A 24,729-nucleotide genomic window follows, 5' to 3' on the forward strand; every position below is an offset into this window, starting at 1 on the left:
TCGGTTGAGCTCAGCTGGAATGCGTGCGTTTCTGGCCAAACAACACTCAATAGTCTGAGCACCGTCGCCACTCAGTGGGTCGGCGGAATGGATTGCACACGCCCGGCGGCTCTAACAGTATAATAGAAGATGCAAAAGGGCCAGATCAACGATCCACCGTCAAAAAAAAAAAATCGATTCTGAAAACGTGTTAACACGTTGTTGGCAGTCAACAGCTGGATTCTGAAAACGTGTTTACACGTTGTTGGCAGTGAATGTGTTAAAACACCCGCGGCTTATAGTCCGGAATTTACGGTAAATGTGACTTACGGTTGAAATGTTGTCTTTGAACACGCTGGGACACGAACCCGGTGTGAAAGACAAGTGTTTTTACACCTTCCATCCACCCATACTATTTCAATAGCAGACTATGGGCTCTATTCTCCTACTGGCCTTAAAGTGGCCTTAGGCGCTAAACTGGCTTTAAATGCAAAAAACACGCTTTACGCCTGCTACCGCTGACTCGGGAGGATACCGTCATGTTTTTATGCCCCAAAATGCGATTTACGCTGAAGAGGCGTGGCGCAGTGCCAGAATAGGCCAGAATGGGCATTTCGGCCTTCAATACCAGCCTAAAGTGATCTTCCCAACGGGCGTTAATTTTGCGGTTAACGCTTTTCAAAACCAGGCCTTATTCAGTGCGCCGGGGATGCACCCATGGCGTTATCCTATTTTGCGGACATGCCTTTCCAAAGCAACTCTCAATTGTGTCTGCATGCTCGTCTGATACAGACATCTCCCTCTCTCTCTCTCTCTCTCTCTCTCTCTCTCTCTCTCTTTCTCTCTCTCTCTCTCTCACTCACTCACTCTCTCTCACGCACTTACACTTGCATCTTCTCATCCCCTCCTGACTTACATGATTTTTGCTATAGGGCTTTTCTGACCGGACTGGAGTCACTCCGTGGATCAGAGCTTGGAAGGGAAGAATGTGATTGGTTTACTGGAGATCACCAATCCAACACTTGTGAATAATTCTACGCTTAAAAAGGCATGGTTAAATGGTTAGTGCCGCACATTCTGGCCTTTAGCTTCAAGGAAAAATTAGGGAATGCATGTGACCATGCCCACTAATAGCGCTGCGCCCAGCCATAAACGCAAATTTAAGGCCAGGGGGAAAATAGAGCCCTATGTGTATACAGTAACGTTGATATACTTATCTAGAAACGTGATATGCAACATATTTTTGGTGCATAAATGTTGATATGTTTTATTTTGGCGACCAGATTGCATTGTAATGTAATAGAAGGTGTGTGTGCTTTGAATTTACACGTGACATGGGATTGTAGTTGGGATATTTTTTTGTAAGGGAATGACTTTGATAAAACAGGAAAATATGAGAATAAAAAATATGACCGTATAATTGTGTTTTAAGAAGTGATTTAATAGATGGCAATGATTTTACCAGCCTCAGTTCCACAGACAGATTGTTCTAAAGCCCAGACGCTCACAGCCCAATAAACTGTGTAATTGAAAATCAATACAAAAAACAAATGAGCATGACAACCAAAGAAAAACAATGACAATGTAAACTATTTTAAAACATAGTACAGTAATGTAAAATAAATCATAACAAGTCAAATTTAGGATGCAATGACACATCTATTCCTACAAACATGCACTCACACGTGTATGTATCGTCGAAGCACATTACAATACACACACTAGCAGAGGTGAGACATTTCCACTCCAAATCTTATACGTTTTCCATGGCAGGTTGGAAACCCCTACACATAACCTTTGATTTATGTGCATTCAGTGTCTAGTAAGAAACCATTTTGTGCTCTTTTGTGACCCCCATTAATGGAGTTATGAATGGCTCATATTTGAAATATAGGGGATGATAGTGCATTTAACAGTCATTTCTTCTCCACCAACACTTACATTCCCTCTATGTAATTGCTTTGCTAGACTGTATGCTCTCTGCTCATGGTCCCAGGGTTAATAGTGAATATTAAAGGTGACATTGGGTACACTTGTCTCCTACTGTTGTCAATATTAAAGAGTAATGTTCCATAAACTTCAACCATGTTTTTTTTTTTTTGCACTAATACATACAGTAGGTTTCAATGTATATACTGTATAGGCTTAAGCTGTAAAATCACTGTAAAACAGCTATAAAGCTGCAAAACCCCTTTCTACACTTTTCTAAACTCAGGGAATCCTTGTCATTTTTGCATGACATTTTTAAAGAAACTGAACAGCAAAACATATCAGCCATCGGTGGCTTCAATCCAAACTTTGGTGTCTGCCTTCAGAAACCATTATCGGTCCATCGGTTCATCATACTGGTGTAGCAATTCCAGAACAGACATCACGTTTCATGTAATTGGTTTCTTCTTGGGTCTTGGCTCTGTTCCCAGCAAACTGTTTATTCCAGGTCCATTCCATTGGATTTTTCTGGCATATCCACAATGTTTCTGAAGTGCTGCTGGCATGTTACTGCATCTTGTTGATCCTCAAACAGCACTGTGGTCCCACCTTCTCTGAAGACTGTCAGTTTTTCTGAATATATGATGTCGGATGTGAGGTTTTCATTCATAGTTGTTTTCTATAGGCTAAGTAGGTTAGTTAGTCTGCAGCTGATACACTTTTAATTGTGGTGAACTATGCTTGCTCGGATATAACTTAAAGACCCCTGAAGTAAAACATTTTTTTCTTCTTGTTCCTTCAGTTGGATGTTTGAGCTTCATTGTGCAGAAAGATGTCTGTGCAGAGTTTGACACTAGAGGGCTTTTTTCACATTCATCTGCTGAAAATGGTCAATCCAATTCCTATGGGGTGGGCATGATTTGTGACATCACAAATAGTTTGGTAGCCAATCCCTCTCCAATGTTCAACTTACAATGTGATGTAGAAAGTTTAAACTTGAAGCCTCCAGTGCACATACACTGAGAATGGACTTTACAATGAAGTAGGAGACATATTGTGTCCAGCAGGACAACTTTTGAGATGAAATATATCTGCATATTCACACTCTTTTTTTGACACAAATTATTCAAACTAGAATATTTTACACATCTTAAAACATGACTTTAGGCGGTCTTTAAAGATACTAAAACAACACAATATTTATTATTTTTCATACTTAATACTCAAAATCATCCCTAGATGGTTAATGCCATCTATTAAATCATTCTCCATCTTTGGTGCTAAGTGCTAGCTGTGGTGTTTCTGCCCTGCACTTCTCAGAGATCACCTGTCAATCAATGACAGGTGTGTAGGTGACGTTTTTCCCTACCAGACACCGGCTGTTTGATCAGCAAATGTCAAAGGTTTCATGGTCTGGCACTAATGCCCCCTACACATGATCCGCGTTAAAACAGCTCTGCGCCCACTGTCCCGTTGTTTTCCCATGGCGACGCGCACAGCTCGATTTTGACACTTTTGCACTACGCCCAGAGTTAAAAAAATATCTCAACACTGACCTACTTGTCGCTGACCTTTCACGAACGCAACCAATCAGAGGAGGAAAAGAAAATAGCCGGTGCTCGCGCTGTTGCTGATCGCCTCTTGTCCTGCAGATTTGCGTTCCCTCTACCTCGCGTTGAGAAAAGTGCAGAACGCTTATCATGTGAAGGGGGCTTAAAGGCTGTTAGATCGTCCCTATTTTCATATCATCCAATCGTGGCCATTAGAGATTGGCGATAGGTGATCAAATCGCAATAATCTATGAATTGGCCTGGCCATCATTTTAATTATTATTATTTTTGATAAAGAGACCTATTCCTATTTAATGGCATTCATAATTTGGAGGGGAAAAAACAATCGATCATAATATTATTGAATACAGCCTGAAGAACAAGAACAAATAGATTATGCATTTATAAGAGAAAAGATTAAAGAGAGACTGACCATGCGTTCTGAAGCCGCCTCTCGTGTTCTGAAGCCGCCTCGCGCTTGCTGAAACTCCATGGGCCCTATCTTCGCAAAAGCGGTAATTTAGCGTTTGCGCTCGTTTAACGCCGTGCGCAATGCAAATTGGGGGCGGGCACAAGCGCATGCCTGTTATAATTGTACTGGGCATAGGTGTGCCACATGCCAAAGCAAGCGTTTCAACGCTAAAATGTGGGGATAGATGGCATCATCCTATCGTCAGCAGCACGCAATTACTTAGCACTAAGAGCTTTGAAAAGCACTTCTTACACGCTAAATGCCACGCTGTGCCTGAGCGCACCATAATCTCCAAGCTGCGCAGCGCAAAGTAAAATTCCTTTTGGATATGTCATTACGCACAGCTTTGCCATGCCAGGACATCAAATTCTGCTGCTAAAATTGGGTATTAGCAGATAATTCAGTGAGGCAATCAAATATAACTCACTGAGAAACTTTTATCACATTGCAAAGAGGGAAATTAATTGAGAAAACTTGTTGGACAATGGACATAGGCTATTCACCTTCATAACCTGGAGTGTCGTTGGCACCACAGACGATCTGTCAATAAGCTCTCTCCATCTCTCTCTGTCCTCGGCACGAGTGAGTCCACTTTAAAAACTCTCTCTCTCGTAACGGGACAAGCCCCGTCTTTTATTGTCACACGAACACCACAATACATGCATGCGGCCACAACACACTCATGCTGACGGTGGCCGGTGAAAAGTGTCCTCTGCATTTAACCCATCCAGGCATGTCCTTTCCTCCGGGGGGCAGGCCAGGAGCAGTGGTCGCTTTCTCGTACAGCGCCCGGTAGGGCTGCACGATATTGGAAAAAACTGACATTGCAATATTTTTTTAATCTGCGATATATATTGCGATATGAAAAAAGACAGGAATTTTCACCAAAAGTCTTGAATAGGTCTATCAAGCCTTGCTCATTTAAGAAGGTGGCCTAGTGGGTAACGTGCGCGGTTGACCTAGTAGGAAGTTAGTGTGTTTTTAGCCACAGACAGGGTGAGTTGCAGGATCCTAAGTGAGTAAAAGTACTATAGTTAGTAGGAAAAGAGCTTAGAACGTCACCGAGAGGGCATGCATTACTGTATGTTATCAGTTAATTTACCTTACTTGACATTGCATGCTCTGCGATGTGACTATTGCGCATGTGCACATTGCGATGACGATGCTGAAACGATATATTGTGCAGCCCTAGCGCCCGGGGACCAACTTCGGATGTTGTCGTCACTGGTCGGATGACGATGACGATCTGATCTTCTGCATGTTTTTAGTGGGGGGGTTATATACGGAGGAACCCCCTGGGGGAGCACGGGGAGAACATGCAAACTCCACACAGAGAGAAAGGCCCTTACGACGAGATACCCCACCTGGGCAGTAGGCACTGAAGATATGGGGGGGAACACAACCACAGCACCCACAGTGTCCCAGGCGAGAATCGAACTCAGGACCTTCTGACTGTGAGGCGACAGCTCTACCACTGAGCCCCGTGCTCCCTTTATTCTCCCTCCTCTTTATTATGCATGGAGAAAATTACAGCATATTGCATGCCTCGTGCAAACAGCGATCGCAAGACGGGAATTGGATTGGTTTTGATTGACGTAATGCCCAGCATTGCCAGGCCACACGTGAATAATTCTGGTTCTTAAGACCGCCCAAATCCCGTTTGCGCAGGCATTTTGGGGGCACAGATGATTTTGGCACGGCTCTAATTTGCATTAGAGCGTTTCCACATCCCCGCCGAGAATTGCATCCCCAACATATTTCGGGGCTGTTTTAACTTAGAAATCAGGGAGGTCACCCAGATAATTATATCACTTTTAAACAGTTACATTTCTGTATAAATCATTACAATATGCTCCCGTGAGGTGGGGATGCTGCCGGGCGGGGGTGCAAAACTCGGCATAACACCTGGACAAATGCACAAGGCAGACGCTATCTTCCCTGTCTTAAGCCACGCACAAACAGGTGCGCAAGCACAAATAGGGGATATCGCCTGTACCAAGATAGGGCCCCATGACTTTTTTTCTGTGGTCTACTTTTTCATGTTCATTTTGGATGATTTAACACTGGCTGTAAGGTAATGTAACTGTTACACTGTTGCACTCTTCATATGAAGTAACAACACAGAGGCTGGAGTAAAGTTTGAATGAGATGCCACAGGTGTGTGGCACTGACGGCTGCAGAGAGAACACGGGAAATAACTCAACCACTTCCGTTTCAAGCCTTAAAAATAAAAGCATGGAGTGCAAAGTAATCCTAAATCGCTCAACTTAAATCACTTAGCCTATGAGGAACCTCCACAAAATAGGTTACACATCACAAATACTGGTGAAGCTAGTGTAAAGCATTACTCAAAATGTAATGTTAACGTTACATTTCATTTTGAAAGAGTGGATGAAAATCGTACCATGCTGTGCTTCATACTTGATGTTTGCTTCCGAGTTGTGCAGCAGGTGTACTTTTGCCTAGAGAGAGAGAGAGAGAGAGAGGAGACATGAACACATGTTATGGCAGTTTTTATGGGGGAATATCAAGCTAAAATGTTGATATATTTACTTTCTACCAACGTCCATGGCGTCCGCCATTTTGGAGAAATACCACAAGCAACAGAGGGTGCTGTGAAGCCAAGCAGTAGCCTATTTGAATGTACAACCATTAATTTATTTTACTTAATCATTATTATATATTCTTACCGAAAGTTTGGTATTGTGAGGGTGTCATCTTTTCCTCTTATTCTCCTGTTGATCTTACTGGATCAACTTCAAACTGCAGTGTGATTTTGTGTGAAAGAGAGAGCACTCTTCTCCAGGGAAAGGTCTCTGGCCCCACCCCCCCATCCACCAGCCATTGTCCGGAGGTGTTACCTATTCAGTCAATAGCTCCCCCACCCACCCATCCCCAATCCTGGACCAGGATTGTCATTGGCATGTAAAAGCCTCCCACAGGCTGGGGGGGTCAACTGCCGACCTATTTGTGGTAAAACGTGGGATTTTTCTGTGATGGCTGCAAAGTGCCACAAAGACCTGCAAACTGGAACTATTTGCAGTTGTACAAAGTCCCGGAAAGTAGGTTTTTCATGCAGTGCCATAAGAGCGACTGTTCCCAAATTTGGTCCATATGTTCATAGAGTACTCTTCTACTCTGGCCTAAAAGATTACACCGATTGACCTGACGGTGGCGCTATAAAAGCCATCTTTATGTTTTGGTCCATAACTTTGGAACCATTGCTTCTACAATCAAAATTATTTTTTCACAGGTTTCCTTGCCTCATCCCACATTTACTCATTGCTCTGATCTAAAAAAAAAAATACTCCTATTGACCTGATGGTGGCGCTATAACAGCCCTCTTTATGTTTTGGTCCATAACTTTGGAACTGTAGCATCCCTACAATCAAAATTATTTCGTCCCTGGATTCCTTGGCTCCTCCCGCTTCTCCTCACATAGGCCCGCCCATTTCCTGCGCATAACATAAGTATAGTCCACCCTAGCAACTGTCTACAAATGCCCTAGTGACCAGCTGAAAACACCCTAGCCACCAGTTACTACACCCTGAAAGTTGGTACAGGACAGGTGTGCAGCCGGTATGTGCTCTGATTGTAGGGGGCGCTATAGCAACATTAAGTACCTGTAGCTCACAAACCATAGAGTCTATGGTTTGTGAGCTACAGTCTATGGCATAGACTGTTCTCAATTTGGGTAGGTTAGAGTAGTCTTCTACTCTGCCCTAAAAAAAGTCACACAGATTGATCTTACGGTGGCACTATCACTGCCCTCTTTACATTTTGGTCCATATCTTTTGAACTGGAGCATCCACAATCAAAATTATTTTTCCTTGGATTCCTTCGCTCCTCCCACTTCTACTCACTTAGGCCTGCCCACAACTACTTAGTGCACCAGTAGTGATTCATAGTCTAGTTCTACTTCAAGTAATTCATCCAGCTAATCTCTATCTTCGGTCATATTGCTGCATGTGGACATGTGAAAACTGATCTGCTCTCCTTTCATAGATGCTCCTGTCACACTCATATAGACTCCAGCCGTGCACCTCCAGCTCACAAGCCATCAGCCTCGACCTGGGGACGTTAAGTCCCAACTCCCGACCTCCACCGGGCCGGGCCCCACCGGTTTCAAAGTGTCACTGCCTCGCTGCTCTGCAAGACTCAAGCCTCTACAAGTTCTCTCTTAATTTGCCCTTGAAGCCCCCTTGTAAATGCTATCTCTCAGTAAAGAACCGGGAATCCTGTCCTGTTGCCATGTCTGCTCATTTAGGGGGTTTGTGCCGGGCCTGAGTTAGGACAAATAGACGATATGATGTTGTTGATGTTGTGTACGGATACAATTACTAATTACCTGTTAAATATTGTAATCAGTAAAGATCACAATATAAAAGTAATGTAACTGATTACGTTCAATTACCTTTGCATACCTTTGGAACAAATTGCCTGCATTTGACTACTGGAGTCCATGGGCAGCTACTCCGATTATCAAAAAAAACTTGAGGTTTGAGGCTTTCGAAGCATAACAACTCTGACAATGTCAAACCGGAGGCCCCAGCCCAACTGGAGAAGAATTGGATCTTTAGATCCCAGGTTCAAGGGTGACAGCTGACAGGCAAGAAACAGCAGGATACAGTCAATGAGCATCGGCAGGACATCTATGGACAACTACAACAACTTAGTACACCCTAGCAAACATCAACCAAACGCCCAACCAACCACCTGGAAACACTGTAGCAAATAGTTAGTAGGCCTACACCTTCGCAACCGCCTACCAAACGTTACCAATTGGGGCTGTATTTAGACTGCATCAAAGGTTAGGGGTCGAGGGCAGGGACCTTGCAAGGCGAGGACAGCAATCACAATTACATTTTTGGTAGGAAATTTGGATATTCTAGTTTTACTTAAGATACCAGTATTTTTGGCAATTTTAGATGAAATTTCTTTAATATGAGGTTTCCAGCATAGCTTGTCGTCAATTAATATGCCTAAAAATCTGGAAGATGAAGTTAGTGAAATGTAGTATGTATGTATGTATGTATTTAAAGTCGAGGTGAACCCGTGCACGTGCATCTGAGTCCGTTTCAGACTGAAAACAAATTGAGAGGCGGACCATATACGGTGTCGATTATTTGATTTGACAATTCTGAGGACTGGCTTTGGCATTGGCCAATCCTGGCGTGTTCCACCCCCAAATTGGGTGGGATTCAGCGTGTTGTCGTGCGGAGCGAGTGGGACCGCGGAGTACCAGGCAGCCAGGCTGCTTCGTGCGGAGCGAGCGGACAATCCGAAGCAGGGGTGCTGCCCGCCCGCCTGGAAACTCCGAGAGACGACCCCTGACAGCCAGGGAGGCTATCAGGCTCGGAGGCGCGCGCCATTATTGTTATAAATGTAAATAATATTCCTGGAATGCGTGTTTTAACAAGGTTTTTCTTTGCATTCTTAAAGATTATAGTTTTTGTTTTTTGTTCATGTTTCTAACAATTGGCCAAGTTAAGTAGTTTGTTTATGGGATAGGAATTCTGCCAGATGACAGGCACTAGGCGCCATTTTCTCTTTCTTTTGGAAGAGAAAATTATCCTGAAATGAAGATTTGATTGACAGCTGCATGTCATGATATGATTGGTTGAAATGGGGTTGAAATTTGATAGTACTAGGTGACGTCAGCAAACTGTACATTACTGTTATCAATGAAATCTTGAAAAATGAACTTTTGATGTGAAAAAGTGTGAAAAACGAAAGAAATTAGACTTTTGTGATTTTGTTTGCATACATTATTAAATAGGTGCACTTCATACCCAGGTATTTGAACTAAAAGAAAAGAAAAGTCATTTTTGGGTTCAGCTCGACTTTAACCTATGTTGTGTGTCGATATGATGTTGTATATGACTGTGATAATGCTATGTAAAGCCCTTTGAGACATGCTTGTGTGATAAGGACCTATAAACAGAACTGAACTAGATGTGTTACATCAGCAATCAAGATATACATTAGCAATAGAGGATAGCAAGACGTAGATTTAATGATATAAAAATGTTACAAATTATCACGTCCCAAAATAAAGGGTGAGCCTCCACACTGTTAGTTTCAGTCAAAAGTCCCTTGGCCCCTGCTGCTCAGATGCCTTGTGTACCTGTGCAGTGAAGTCCTTCTCAAAGCACATCTATTAAGCCAAATTTATACTTGGAAAGTGTTGCTCAAGTTCAACACATGGTCGCCGACAATAAATAAAGTGTCGCTCATGTTGCTGCATTTATGGTTCTCTCCTCGGCTCAACGGTCACGTCACACTCGAACGCTATACAGAGAACTAGTGCAGACAGCCAAGAGAGGGAATGCTGTCAGTGAAACCACGTCAGAGGCAATATGTAACGTATTTGGCTGCAGCCAACTCACCTCCTCTCTCTCTGGGAAGTTTGGTCACAATGTTCTTTGTGATTTTCATGAAGTCATACATCAAGGACATGCTGATAAAAATAGCACACATTTCATTTCAGTGAAAACCAAAACAAGGAAGTCAAGCGCGTGCCGTCTATATAGCCAATCAGACTTGCGCGACACTGTGACGTAGTCAGCGACACTAGAAATTTCACTAGGTAGCAGACACCTCTCGCCGAGACTTGAAAGTGTGGACTCAAGTCCTCATTTCTGTCGGCGACAGTTTCAAAAGTGTCGACAGACAAAGCATAAATTGGGCTTTTACTTCCTACATTTAAGATACATTTTTTGCTTTTCAAGCATGCAACGGTGACTGCCTTGTGCTATGGCTGTGACAAATTGAACGATTGCCCCCGATTTTGGGCCTAGCTTCCGGACAAATTGAAATTCTCCCGCTGCAGCTGAAATGTCATGACTCAGCTCTTCCCTTCGGGTTTAGTGAGATATTTTTCTCCAAGAAGGAAAGTGCCTGTAGTGACACTCTCCCCACATGCACGTGTGATTGCGTGTGGGTGTGTTTAAATCTGTGCATGTCACTGCCACCAGCGGTCCCTCCTGGCACACGGCTCTGGCACTGACATGCCTCTAATGGGGAGCAAGGGGGAGAGGATAGAGGAGGTGGAGAGGGAGCCGGGTTGCCAGAGCACAGGTTAATCCACTAATTGGGAGCGCAGGGAGATGGGTTGCCAGATTGTGATGGCCACCAGGAGGGGCCGTTTAAGGGGGACATCTGTTCCTGCTGGAGAACAGCCGCCCTCACAGCTCCCTGGTTTCCTCTCCGACACTCATCTTCTTCATATACAAACCTGACAGCAAGGGTCCCCCCCCTCTAGAGTCAAGTGGTGCCTCCAAATCTGTTTCACTCATCGCTCAGTAAACTGAGCTTTGGTTGGAGAAGGAGAAAGGATTTACGTATAGAGCAGAGTTTTCTTCTTTAGAGCAGTTTTTCTTAGAGGGGAAGGGGATAGTCTTGTCAGGGATTTTGTCTATATAGTAAGGCCACTTTGCTATTACTGAAATCAGAAATTGTAAGCAATACGTTTTATCACTTCCCATGGCCTGCTGTGCCATAATTCAGCCAGGAACAAGTACAAAAATAGTCACGCAATTAAAAGTAATTTCGGTAACACTTTAACAATAAGGGTAATTAATTAACGGTTAGTTAATGTGTAATGTGTAATAAACATTAATAAGCATTGGTTATTGCTAATAAGCATTAGTTCATGTTTAAAGATATAATATGCAGCTACTTCATTAAAAAAAAGATTATATAATTATACAAACGTTTACCCACAAAACTATCACTTCTGGCCCTAGTGTGGCAGTCTGTTATGTTGTTATGTTATGTTGAGAGACGCTGCGCCCTGTGTTTATTTTAGTGATAGGCCATTGTTTTGCTGTGTTGGTGTTTATGTGGTCGAGCGAGGTTGTGTTTATGTGGAGAGAGAGAGCGCCGATAAACCGTTCAAACGCAGGGATTAAACGTTATTCTCTGATAGTTCCATAGTGGTTATGCTATAAAAACACACACATACCTTGAAACCATTGAGGGATGAGCGGCAAACAGCTCAAACATTGATCAGGGAATGAATTGTATTTCCTGGTTTTAGTCCGGGCTGACTCCGCTCTGGTCTGAGAACATCTTAGCGATGCTATTGGCTGGCTGTTGCACTGTGAGCGATGTCATTGGCTGGGCCCCCACATGGACCTCTATACATTGTAACAACCCTAAAACATCCCGGAAAAGCGGAAAAACATTACCAAACAGGCAGAGGGCAGTGTCGCTCCATGTACACACACCCCCCACACAATTCCAATGGGCCTTAAGTGATGATTAATAGGGAAAACTTTAGTATGAATGTATATATTCTTTTTTGTATTAAATAGTTGCATAGTATACCTTTAATAAGCCTGAGCTAATGTTTATTAATGCTAACCCTAACCATTAACTAACCCTAATCTAATCCTCAGGTTAGGGTTAGTTACCTTATTAAGCATTAACTAAACCCTTAATTAATTACCCTTAACTAACCTTTAATTAATTACCCTTATTATTAGAGTGTTACCTTAATTTCATAGTAATGCTAACAATGCGCTATCTAGTTTCATTTGCAGTGGAGCACTAAATTGAATTATAAATTTGAATCTTGGCTCTGCTTCTTCTAACTTTGGGAAAGTCGGATTTAGGATATAATGATGTTGAGAATTGGTATTGAGCTAATCTTTGCCTCCAACGCTGGATTTGACAGCAGGAAATGAGACTATTATGATCATTACATTCATGTAAATTGATTCAGCCCTGAACAAAATATGCTGCAATATTAAGTTGTAGCTACTTTCTGCTGATTTCTGGCTGTCTGACTCTGTTTCTGTCAGGATACGCCATCCTGCAGGCCATCATGGAGAAGGCAGGCCAAAACAACTGGCAGGTGAGCGCCATCTGCGTAGAAAACTTCAACGATGCCAGTTACCGGCGACTGCTGGAGGATCTGGACCGGCGACAGGAAAAGAAGTTTGTCATTGATCTGGAGGCCGAGAGACTGCAGAACATGCTGGAGCAGGTGATGCAACCATAACATTATTATTTTATTTGTATAAAGTAAATGTCATTGATATCGATATTCCAACCAAAGAAAGTGATCATAATGAACGTTTCAACATGTCCTCATATATCCTCATAGTCAATTTCTGACTCCCAAAACGGTGTGAGCGAAACGGTGCATACAGATCATATGCCTCGTGTGGGACACGGTTAATTTGAAATCTGTCTTGGTTAGGTTTAGGCAGAGATTGGGACTTGGACTTGCGACTTGGATTTGAGTCGCACCTTCGCGCACACACTTGAGACTTGTCCTCAAAATACTTGAGACTCAACTCGGACTCGAGATTCAGAACTTTTTTTTTGGGGGGGGGGGGAGTATTAACATTAAGGAAATGTCTGCTATTAATAATTCGAACGAATCAAGGGTGATACTATATTCTAATCGATAAAGTAGTGAGGATAATACAGCTTTGAATTCCTTAGTTTAGCCATGCTGTGTTCTAAGCAGACCGGATGGCATTCAGCAGATGATACTGTAGAACGCTTGGCTCAACCATAAGAGACTTGTCAGCATCTATGTTTACATGACAAAATTGTATCAACTGAATGGATTGTGAAGTACTATTGTGAGTACAAAGGGCTTCCCCTAAACACAGCTATTGGTGAGTGTATTTCCAGGTTGTCTGAACTGCAGTGAGAGCCACAGGGCTGACTGTAGGTTGTCTGAAGTGTAGTGAGGTCCACAGGGCTGACTGTAGGTTGTCTGAAGTGTAGTGAGAGCCACAGGGCTGACTGTAGGTTGTCTGAAGTGTAGTGAGAGCTGCAGGGCTGACTGTAGGTTGTCTGAAGTGTAGTGAGAGCTGCAGGGCTGACTGTAGGTTGTCTAAAGTGTAGTGAGGTCCACAGGGCTGACTGTAGGTTGTCTGAAGTGTAGTGAGAGCCACAGGGCTGACTGTAGGTTGTCTGAAGTGTAGTGAGAGCCACAGGGCTGACTGTAGGTTGTCTGAAGTGCAGTGAGAGCTGCAGGGCTGACTGTAGGTTGTCTAAAATTGTAGTGAGGTCCACAGGGCTGACTGTAGGTTGTCTGAAGTGTAGTGAGAGCCACAGGGCTGACTGTAGGTTGTCTGAAGTGTAGTGAGGTCCACAGGGCTGACTGTAGGTTGTCTGAAGTGCAGTGAGAGCTGCAGGGCTGACTGTAGGTTGTCTAAAGTGTAGTGAGGTCCACAGGGCTGACTGTAGGTTGTCTGAAGTGTAGTGAGAGCTGCAGGGCTGACTGTAGGTTGTCTAAAGTGTAGTGAGGTCCACAGGGCTGACTGTAGGTTGTCTGAAGTGCAGTGAGAGCTGCAGGGCTGACTGTAGGTTGTCTAAAGTGTAGTGAGGTCCACAGGGCTGACTGTAGGTTGTCTGAAGTGTAGTGAGAGCTGCAGGGCTGACTGTAGGTTGTCTAAAGTGTAGTGAGGTCCACAGGGCTGACTGTAGGTTGTCTGAAGTGTAGTGAGAGCTGCAGGGCTGACTGTAGGTTGTCTGAAGTGCAATGAGAGCCACAGGGCTGACTGTAGGTTGTCTGAAGTGCAGTGAGAGCCACAGGGCTGACTGTAGGTTGTCTGAAGTGCAGTGAGAGCTGCAGGGCTGACTGTAGGTTGTCTAAAGTGTAGTGAGGTCCACAGGGCTGACTGTAGGTTGTCTGAAGTGCAATGAGAGCCACAGGGCTGACTGTAGGTTGTCTAAAGCAGAGGTTCTCAAATGTTTTTCAGTCAAGGACCCCTTACAATATGGAAAATATACCGGGGACCCCCTCATTCTGATTTGTGATTTTGGGCTAAGCTTAATTGTTTCCATGGTAACGTGCTTGACTTTTAATTGATAGGTTTGTTATTAGAATGTAATCCATGAACCATTTTAGATGTAAAGCATAAACTATTTTCGTTGAACTATGAAGATTTAGCAAAAAAAATAAAATACCCGGTATATATTTTTTTTTATTACATTACATTTACATTACGTCATTTAGCAGACGCTTTTGTTTTGTCCAAAGCGACTTACAATATCACAATTTGTCAACAGTACAGAAAACCACTATGCAACACAATCAATGACAGCCAAGATATTTTGATAGACTAGCACCATGTAGGAAGTAGTTTGAGAAGGAATAAGTAACGTAGCATTTTTTTTTTATAATCTTTTATATATATATATATATATATATTTATTTATTTTGACCTGAAAACTTTTCGTGGACCCCCTGGCAAAGTGCCACGGACCCCCATTTGAGAACCACTGGTCTAAAGTGCAGTGAGAGCTGCAGGGCTGACTGTAGGTTGTCTAAAGTGTAGTGAGGTCCACAGGGCTGACTGTAGGTTGTCTGAAGTGTAGTGAGGTCCACAGGGCTGACTGTAGGTTGTCTGAAGTGTAGTGAGAGCCACAGGGCTGACTGTAGGTTGTCTGAAGTGTAGTGAGGTCCACAGGGCTGACTGTAGGTTGTCTGAAGTGTAGTGAGAGCCACAGGGCTGACTGTAGGTTGTCTGAAGTGTAGTGAGGTCCACAGGGCTGACTGTAGGTTGTCTGAAGTGTAGTGAGAGCCACAGGGCTGACTGTAGGTTGTCTAAAGTGCAGTGAGAGCCACAGGGCTGACTGTAGGTTGTCTGAAGTGTAGTGAAAGCCACAGGGCTGACTGTAGGTTGTCTAAAGTGCCGTGAGAGCCACAGGGCTGACTGTAGGTTGTCTGAAGTGTAGTGAGAGCCACAGGGCTGACTGTAGGTTGTCTAAAGTGCAGTGAGAGCCACAGGGCTGACTGTAGGTTTCAGGATTGCAGAGATACAAATTACACAAAGTTCCTACACTCACTTCATGTTTGTTTCACCTTTTAATTAGCAAGTTTTTAATTAAAAAAAAACAGTCTGTTCTGCTCTCCGGTGGTATTAGTTGGCACAAACACACTCGGAATGTCCTCCTCCTACTCCTCTTCATCCCGTCATCCTGTCATCCATCCCCGAGGCAACTGGTGTCTCCATAATTGTTCAATTATTCAGGAAATCTCCACTCTGACATCTGTCACAGCACTCAACAACTGTGTGTGTGTGTGTGTGTGTGTGTGTGTGTGTGTGTGTGTGTGTGTGTGTGTGTGTGTGTGTGTGTGTGTGTGTGTGTGTGTGTGTGTGTGTGTGTGTGTATCTTTACCCCCCACGGGCTGGCATACCTCGTCTTCCTTCTTTGCTAGTACACAGTGCACAGAGCTAACTGACAAATAGACATAATAGACTGTCATATTTAGACCTTGTGTGATGATACTTTGCTATGTGCAGTGATGGTCAGAGTTACTGCCAAAGACATAACACCTATTTTTCTCTGAATGTATGGGCGGGGGGGGGGGGATTCATTAGCGGCTTCTCAACAGCACAGTTAACGCGTACTACGATGTACGAGTCAGTGCATTAATCATACAATACTACAAACCTGGTTTTAGTCGCAGATGGACTCCACACCGATGTTTGGGGACCGAGTTACAGTAGTAGTTGTACGAACTGTGCCATAGTTGTGAATCAACAAAGTTCTTGAAATCAAGTGCCATTTAGCCTTTAAAAGAGTCCAAGGTCTGTTAAAGCTGTGCTATGCAATCTTTGCACATTGGTGTGGCCAAATGCTTTAGACTGTAACATCAGCTTTAAACATCCCCAAATAGCCCATTTACAACATGGCAAACACACCCTGACTTGACAGCAGTGAAGAAGTAAAGTAAGCTAAAGTAAAGCTATTGTGGATTTGATATCAAACTGAGCTTTTCTGAGGGATTCAAAATATTTTCTCAATTTCTTAATTCACGCCCTTATTAACTGGACGTCCGGTGGGATTTCCCAGCGGATGTCGCCTTTCAAAATCAGTTTTTATCACTGAGATGCAGCTCTGGGATTGTATCTGTGTGTGTGTGTGTGTGTGTGTGTGTGTGTGTGTGTGTGTGTGTGTGTGTGTGTGTGTGTGTGTGTGTGTGTGTGTGTGTGTGGGCGGGTGTGTGTGTGTGTGGGCGGGTGTGTGTGTGTGGGCGTGTGTGTGTGTGTGTGTGTGTGTGTGTGTGTGTGTGTTGTCTCAGGGTGTCAAGAAGCATTGTCACGTCTCTGAAAGCGCTGAGTGTTTCCTCCCTCAGTAAGACACTGACACGACCGCCTGTTCATTTGTTTAGACGTCCAGTGGAGGCTGATCATCTGAAAAAACACAGACACCTTGCACACTGAGTCCGATGCGTTTTGCGCCGTGGCCGGGTGCCGCAGCACAGTGCCCCAGGGGGAGGGAGTGGAGAGGGGCCGGGTGCTGCAGCACCGTGCCCCAGGGAGAGAGAGTGGAGAGGGGCCAGTGAGCGGAGCGAGCACTGAGTCTCTCCGGCTGCCTCTCCGCTCAGCCGCTCCTCTGTCTCTCCCTCCCAAACACAGACACACACGGGGCAAACAGCTCGCAAAAGGATTTTGACTGCTGTGAAAAACGCAGAAAACCGAGCCTGTTCCGAAAACTTTAATGACGGATGAAATTGACGGACTCGGTGTGTCAATGATGATAACTAACCCTAACCCTGACACAAGTTTTTTTTTTTCGTACATCAATTTCGGATGATAAAAACATAATTGGTGTGCAAAGACCTTAACGTCGAGCTCTGCTCTGCTCTGCCTCCTTACAGATCGTCAGTGTCGGGAAGCACGTCAAGGGCTACCATTATATCATGGCCAACCTGGTGAGGAGAGAACTCTGTGGTCTGTTTGGGTGTTTCAGTCTTTCTTTTTCACTTTCTTTCTTCACTCCTTACTACATTTTAATCATTTCTTATAATAGAGCTCAACAGTGACCACCCACTTCATGGCTCTGGTTCCAGGAAGTGAATTTCCCATTCGTTTCTCCATTGACCTTTCAGAAAATCCTATAGAGGGTATGCACACCCACTGGAAGACACCCCCTCAATCAGGAACGAGTGTCAAAATGAGTGTCAAATTCCTCCTTGAGCAGCAGGTGTCAGTTATCTAGGCTGATTACTGCATTCAAGCTCAGTCTTGCTGTGACTCAGTGGGCGTGACCCCACAGTGACTTCTGCCTCTGTGACATCACATGCATACCCTCTATTCACCTTATTCTTTGCCCACACATGGACGCTTCTGCATTACGTCATTTCGTAATAGTATTTCCGTTTTGCCTTGCCAAAAACCCCGCAGGCAAAATGGCTGCGCACACTCCCCTCCTAAAGTGGCAAAATTACTCCCCCATAAACTAACATATCTTGGCCAATACGTATGTAACATACAAAATAAAACAACCCGTAATATCTTAATTTTATGTAGAATGCAGAGGACATGTAACTGTTTAGTTAAACTTGCATTCCAGGAATATTGTGCTCTAAAGATGACGTTAGTGGAGTCGAGGCTGTTGCGTCCTGAAACCCACATAGGTTGCGTAGGCGTAACCTATGTGCGTTTTAGCGTAACCTATGTGTGGTTTGGCGTAACCTATGTGCGATTCGAAATAACGCATCCGAGATAGAAACGTTATGAATATAGCCACGTTATAAACAACAAACTAACGCTGGTGATCCGTATGGAAACAGTGTACTCGAAATGGTTAAAAGTTATATCAATCGAATTTGGTCATTCAGTGGCATTTTACTGCCATATAACATAACTAACTAGCGGCTAATATAGCCACAGAAGGCAACTAGCGCTGAACCGGAAGAACAAATACGTTTGCATTGAACGCGGAAGAGAGAAAAAGTGGGCGTGGTGAATAAGGTGAATAGAGGGTTTTAAACCTGGAACCAAGCCAAGCAGCTGCAAGATGAATTGTGACCATAAAACATATGATTTAGTCTTTTTTCCTTTATTTTATTTTATTTTTTGTTTGGCTTGGTTCCAGGCCAAAAACTCATGATTGATTGATTGATTGATTGATTGATTGATTGATTGATTGATTGATTGATTGATTGATTGATTGATTGATTGATTGAAGATTTGAGTGAAAATGAACATATACAATACCAACATTATATACACATCAGCCCACCATTAACAAAAGGATGATAAAAAGCTGATAGCTTGTTTCCATTGCGGTCTTATAAGGATTTTCTGAAAGGTTAGTGGAGAAATGAATGGGAGATTCACTTCCTGGAACCGGAGCCATTCAAAAGGGTTAAACCCAGTTTACACCAGTGATTCGCAACGAGACAAAACCATTTTAGAATGTTGCCTGGAAAAGTTGCAGCGGTGTAAACTGATCTGTCTCATCTCATCACCAGCTATTCAGCTTGTCAAGTCACAGGGGCTGGTTTTAGAACGTAGCACATCAACTGTTTCAACAGCCAATCAGCCCACAGCGAAGTCAATTGTACCCGTTGCAGCAGCCAATCAGGTCATAGCGAAGTCAACTGATCACATGGGGCCAGTTATAACTGTCAGCTGTCCAAATGACAGTTTTGGACGGATGAAAGAGAGGATCAACTAATACATTTGTTTGAGGAACAGCCGTGTCTGACAGCCTTAAGAAAAATCACTAATATTACTGTAAATTCCCTATATAGTGTGTTTTTACTCATTGGCGAGTTTAGGGACCTTATTGTACTGTATGGTATTTTCTATCTGCCATGGTGTTGCGCTAATTTACTATAGACTATAATCCTCTAATATTCCTATAGGATGCAGTCGACTTGGTGAGTTTATAGCCATTTTACCGTATCTTGATTTTATCTTGTGTAATAGTATCCTAAATAGTATCCTAAATATCCTATGTAGCCTATTCCCACGGAGGCTATGTTATGGGTAAGTTTGTTGAGGTGGATTTCCTTTGTTTAAATAATTAATATGTGCGAAAGATAATTGCGGCACTTATCGCCTATTTAAGTAGGCCTACATAAATAGGCCCTATGGTAGGCCTATTCTTAGCACCTCCTTATCAGACTCTTATCTCAAAAAAGCCTGAAAAGCTAGCAATAAGAACGGAAGTACACAGAGTCGTTGCTATGGCTCAAAAGTTGCTCAAAACCACCTTATTACTTTTTTACTCTCGTGACTCGTTTCTCTCTGCCCTCTCTGAATTCAATCCATAATCACCGACCCCCCCTGTTGCCCCTGTGTCCTCTCATTGCCCTTTCGTTATCCCCAAGGGTTTTAAGGACATCAACCTGGAGCGCTTCATGCACGGTGGGGCCAACGTGACTGGCTTCCAGCTAGTCGACTTCAGCAACCCCATGGTCATCAAACTGATGCAGCGCTGGAACAAGCTGGATCAGAGGGAGTACCCGGGCTCCGACGCCCCGCCAAAGGTAAAGAACCGGAAAGCCACACTTGAGTAAAAGTACAGATATCTTACGTTACCAGAAAATGACTTTGGTAGAAGTTAATGTCACCTCACCTATTAGAATATTACTTGAGTAATTCTTAAATTCTTAAGCACCTTAAATTTTCTCCTTAAGTCAGGGGTTCCCAGCCTTTTTTTGGCTTGTGACCGTCAACAAAAATCTGGGGACCCCAGACATTCAAATTTCGGTATCATCAGTGACATCATCAATGATGTCACATGTAACAGTATGATGACTTTTTCCCTCAGTATTCTGAGTAATCTAATCTCAGAATTCTGACTTTAATCTCAGACAGCCCTATAACAGCCCTCTTTACGTTTTGGTCCATAACCTTTGAACCGTAGGGTCCTCGATCAAACTTCTTTTTTCCCTGGATTCCTTGGGACGTTCCGCATCTACTCATATAGGCCACGCCCATTTCCGTCTGACTACATTTTCCTGTAGTTTTCAACTGTTTTTTTGCGATTCCTCCTTTAAACTTTGTCCAATCTTCACCAAACCAAAGCTCACATCCAGTGGCGTGCCGTCCATTAGGCGAACTAGGCAAATGCTAGGGGCGCTTGAGCCGTTAGGGGCGCCAGAGAGGGTAAAAAAAAAAAAAAAAAAAAAAAAATTGTTACAAATACTTTTTCATGATAATAGGCCTAGTATTATTTTACAATAGTAGACAAAAAATAAGCAGAACAACGTCTTAAAGGAGAATTTCGTTTTTTTTTAACCTGGAGCCATTTCCTGGCATTAATTATGATTTGGCCACTCACCTAGCGATGTCTGCAGCGTTTCTGGGCGTCCTAGCGTTGTTTTGAGATCAATATCGTCCAAATCAGTCGTAAAATGGAGTTGATTTGGGGCCAAGTGGTAGCCTGTATTTCCTGCATCTAAATAGCTATTTTTCTTCCCGTTTTCGCCACATATCGCCGTAATCTGATCCGTCAACATCCAGCCGAGTGTTATTTCACCCCAGGCTGTTTCCTGGAGTGCACAGGGATCAAATTACCTCAAACGGGATCTAGGTCACCAAGTCTCGTGAAGTCCCGCGATACTTTCCTGTCGACTGGCCAAATACAGGCAGGACGCTTTGCGGTCGTGGTTTTAGCGTAACCTATGTGGGGTTTGGCGTAACCTATGTGGGGTTTGGCGTAACCTATGTGGGATTCGAAATAACGAAGGTTACGCCAAACCCCACATAGGTTACGCTAAAACCACGACCGCAAAGCGTCCTGCCTGTATTTGGCCAGTCGACAGGAAAGTATCGCGGGACTTCACGAGACTTGGTGACCTAGATCACGTTTGAGGTAATTTGATCCCTGTGCACTCCAGGAAACAGCCTGGGGTGAAATAACACTCGGCTGGATGTTGACGGATCAGATTACGGCGATATTTGGCGAAAAAGGGAAGAAAAATAGCTATTTAGATGCAGGAAATACAGGCTCACACTTGGCCCCAAATCAACTCCACTTTACGACTGACTTGGACGCTATTGATATCAAAACAACGCTAGGACGCCCAGATATGCCGCGGGGATCGCCTGGTGAGTGGACAAATCATAATTAATGGCAGGAGATGGCTCCAGGTTTGAAAAAACCGAAATTCTCCTTTAAGTCTTTAAATAATAGTGAAATCATTTTTCTAATTCTGGCTTTCTCTGGCTGCCTAGGCTGCAGCACTTTCACCATGGTCCCTAATCCATACCACCCCACCCACTCCCCGCCCGCGCCCCCTTCTACCTGCTCTGAGCTTTTTCCCAGAGTGGGGGAAGTGAGCTGGAAGGTGGGTGCTGAGGGTGCTGCAGCACCCCCTGGTGGCAAGAAATGGGATTTTCGAAATTGTTGGATTTGGCTGTCTTGTGTTTATACCACCAACAAGATGCATTAAAAAACAGTTTGTGCTTCCCAGCTCTAATCTTATTTCATACGCTCTCTCTTCAAAAGTGTTTGATTTTCATCATAATCTGGTTTTCCATAATAATAATAATAATAATAATAAGTTCACTGTTTATGCCTGTGTTGCTGTCTGTTGTAGTGTAAAACGACTAAAGGGAGAGCAGGTGCTTACATGAAAGTGAGTGAGAAAAGGAGAAGATACTGAATAATGACATCACAACAGTATAATCCTAATGTTAGTTTTAAAATTAAATATTCTTCTAAATATGGATGAAATATATTTATAATAAATAAATATGGACGAAAAATGAAAGAAAATTTTCTTCGGCGCTGCCCTTGTGGGCAGCACCGAGAGTCCCTTCCTTACAGCACCCCCTACCTAAAAGTACTTCCAGCGCTACTGGGGGCGATTCTGAGCCTGCACTGCAGTGGTGGATTAGCTGCGATATAATTTTTATTATAAAATGGCTCTCTCAAATCAAGCAATCTGATTGGTTCACAGCCATTGTATAATTCCAGTAACCGAGTTCAATAACCCATGGCCATGGGTTATTGGTTGCCATGGCAACTCTCTTACTAAGAGAGTAATAATAAGGCTTACCTCAAATGACAACGTAGAAAAAAAAATGGCGGAGACAGCTGTCAGATCCTTGTGAATCGATCTTCGCTTATAACTTTACTAATACTTCGCAGAAAATGATGTTTTGTACAAGAATAGACGCGGGCTAATGTCTTAACCCCTCTCTCGCGCGCCCTCACTCTTAACCCCGCATCTCTAAATAAGACGTAACGTTACTTGGTACAGCTCTGGTGTCGGACTTTGCAAAAAGCTCTCAGGTTCGCAGCAAGCGCCAGGATTGGCCAATGTCGACTTCAGTCTCCAGAACGATCCAATCAAATCACCCGCAGGTCTATCTTCTTGCTAGAGGTCCCGCCTTACAGTAGTGTTTCAACTGACTCTCAGAATACCATGCCAGTCGGACTTATAGTGTTATTATTATTATATTATTATACTTGGAACCCTTTTATAAAAGCAATATAGCACTCGAGCAGCGTGTGTTGTGGAATATATCCCCCTGCTCAGTTGTTATCCCACTCGGCCTGCGGCCTCGTGGGATAACAACTGATCAGGGGGATATATTCACCACAACACACTTGCTCTCGTGATATATTGCTTAATTATATTTTCTTTGGGGGAGGGGGGGGGGGGCACCAGCAAAAATCTTGCCTAGGGCACCAACTTGGTCAGGCACGCCACTGCTCACATCATGTGTGGGCTGTCCTGCACAACACTGATTTTGAAGTTTTTGAAAAAACCACACCGTTGAAATGTAATCGACTTCCAACGTTCTGTGGGTGGGGCCTATTTCACAAAAATCGGCATAACTCCGAAACACAATGTCCGATGCTAACCAAACTTGGTAGAGGTGTGGACGGATGTACTCTGAGCTGATAGGAAAAACATTATGTCATTTCACCTATAGGGGGCGCTGTAGCAACATCAAGTACCTGTAGCTCACAAGCCATAAGAGCGACTGTTCCCAACTTGGGTCTATGTGTTCATAGAGTACTCTTCTACTCTGGCCTAAAAAATTACACCGATTGACCTGACAATGGCGCTATAACAACCATCTTTACATTTTGGTCCATAACTTTAGAACTGTAGCTTTTACAATCAAAATTATTTTTTCACAGGTTTCCTTGGCTCGCCCCACGTTTTTCTCATTGCTCTGATCTAAAAAAAATACTCCTATTGACCTGATGGTGGCACTATAACAGCCCTCTTCATGTTTTGGTCCATAACTTTTGAATTGTTGAGTCTACAATTGAAATTCTTCCGCCCCTGGATTCCTTGGCTCCTCCCGCTTCTACTCACATAGGCCTGCCCATAACTACTTAGTCCCCCTAATTGCACGGGCAGGGACCTTGCAAGGCAGGTGTTGCATGGCGAGGACAGCAAGCACAATTAAATTTTCGGTAGGAAATGTAAATACTCTAGTTATTATTGATTTCTCCCTAGCTGAGAGATTTACTTAATAAAATAGAGGGCATGAAACATTAATTTGCATTTCACATCAGACAAGACAGGACGCTGCTTTCAAGTCTGAAATTTACCTAGATTTGCTAGAAAGATGCACAAACAACATTTCAGCTTTTCGCCAACTAGGGCTGGATTTTGAACATTTTGATGAATCAAAACAACCACAATACAAGTCAGTAACACAACAGCATAATCTGAGAGCCTGCTAGAATTCAAAATACTTAACTACCCTGTATTCCACTGTACTGTACTACAGTCAACCTAGTGATGTCACTCATCAAGCAGCACCCCAGTTAGTGAAGAGGTGGAAATGTTCATCTTTCTAGCAAATCTAGGCAAATATCAGACTTGAAAGCAGTGTCCTGTCTTGTCTGAAGTGAAATGCAAATGAACTACAGTCATATGATCACATTTTTCATGTCCTCTTTGTGTTGTACAGACATATTTAAAAGGTTTCCTTGGTTAAGGAAAAATCTTAGGGCATTTACTTTATTCAAAGAGATTTTACAATGGCAACATTCTACAGTTTCCATGGAGACCATTTGACCCTTTGAGGTCACAAAAATCTAGGGACCCCAGAC

General features: G+C 43.4%; 1 protein-coding gene across 2 annotated transcripts in view; it reads left to right on the top strand.

Annotated features, from left to right (window-relative positions):
* Positions 1-24,729, top strand: part of gria4b (glutamate receptor, ionotropic, AMPA 4b) — a gene marked incomplete at both ends in the record, with an annotated part of 268,460 nt that overhangs the window by 139,837 nt on the left and 103,894 nt on the right. For both annotated transcript variants that reach the window (XM_083647736.1, XM_083647737.1), the window contains 3 exons: positions 12,738-12,922; positions 17,567-17,620; positions 20,030-20,188. In XM_083647736.1, the coding sequence (XP_083503862.1) occupies positions 12,738-12,922; positions 17,567-17,620; positions 20,030-20,188 (398 nt within the window). The remainder of the gene's footprint in view (positions 1-12,737; positions 12,923-17,566; positions 17,621-20,029; positions 20,189-24,729) is intronic.

This window comes from Poromitra crassiceps (assembly GCF_964638095.1).
Source record: "Poromitra crassiceps genome assembly, chromosome: 1".
Taxonomy (NCBI): Eukaryota; Metazoa; Chordata; class Actinopteri; order Beryciformes; family Melamphaidae; genus Poromitra; species Poromitra crassiceps.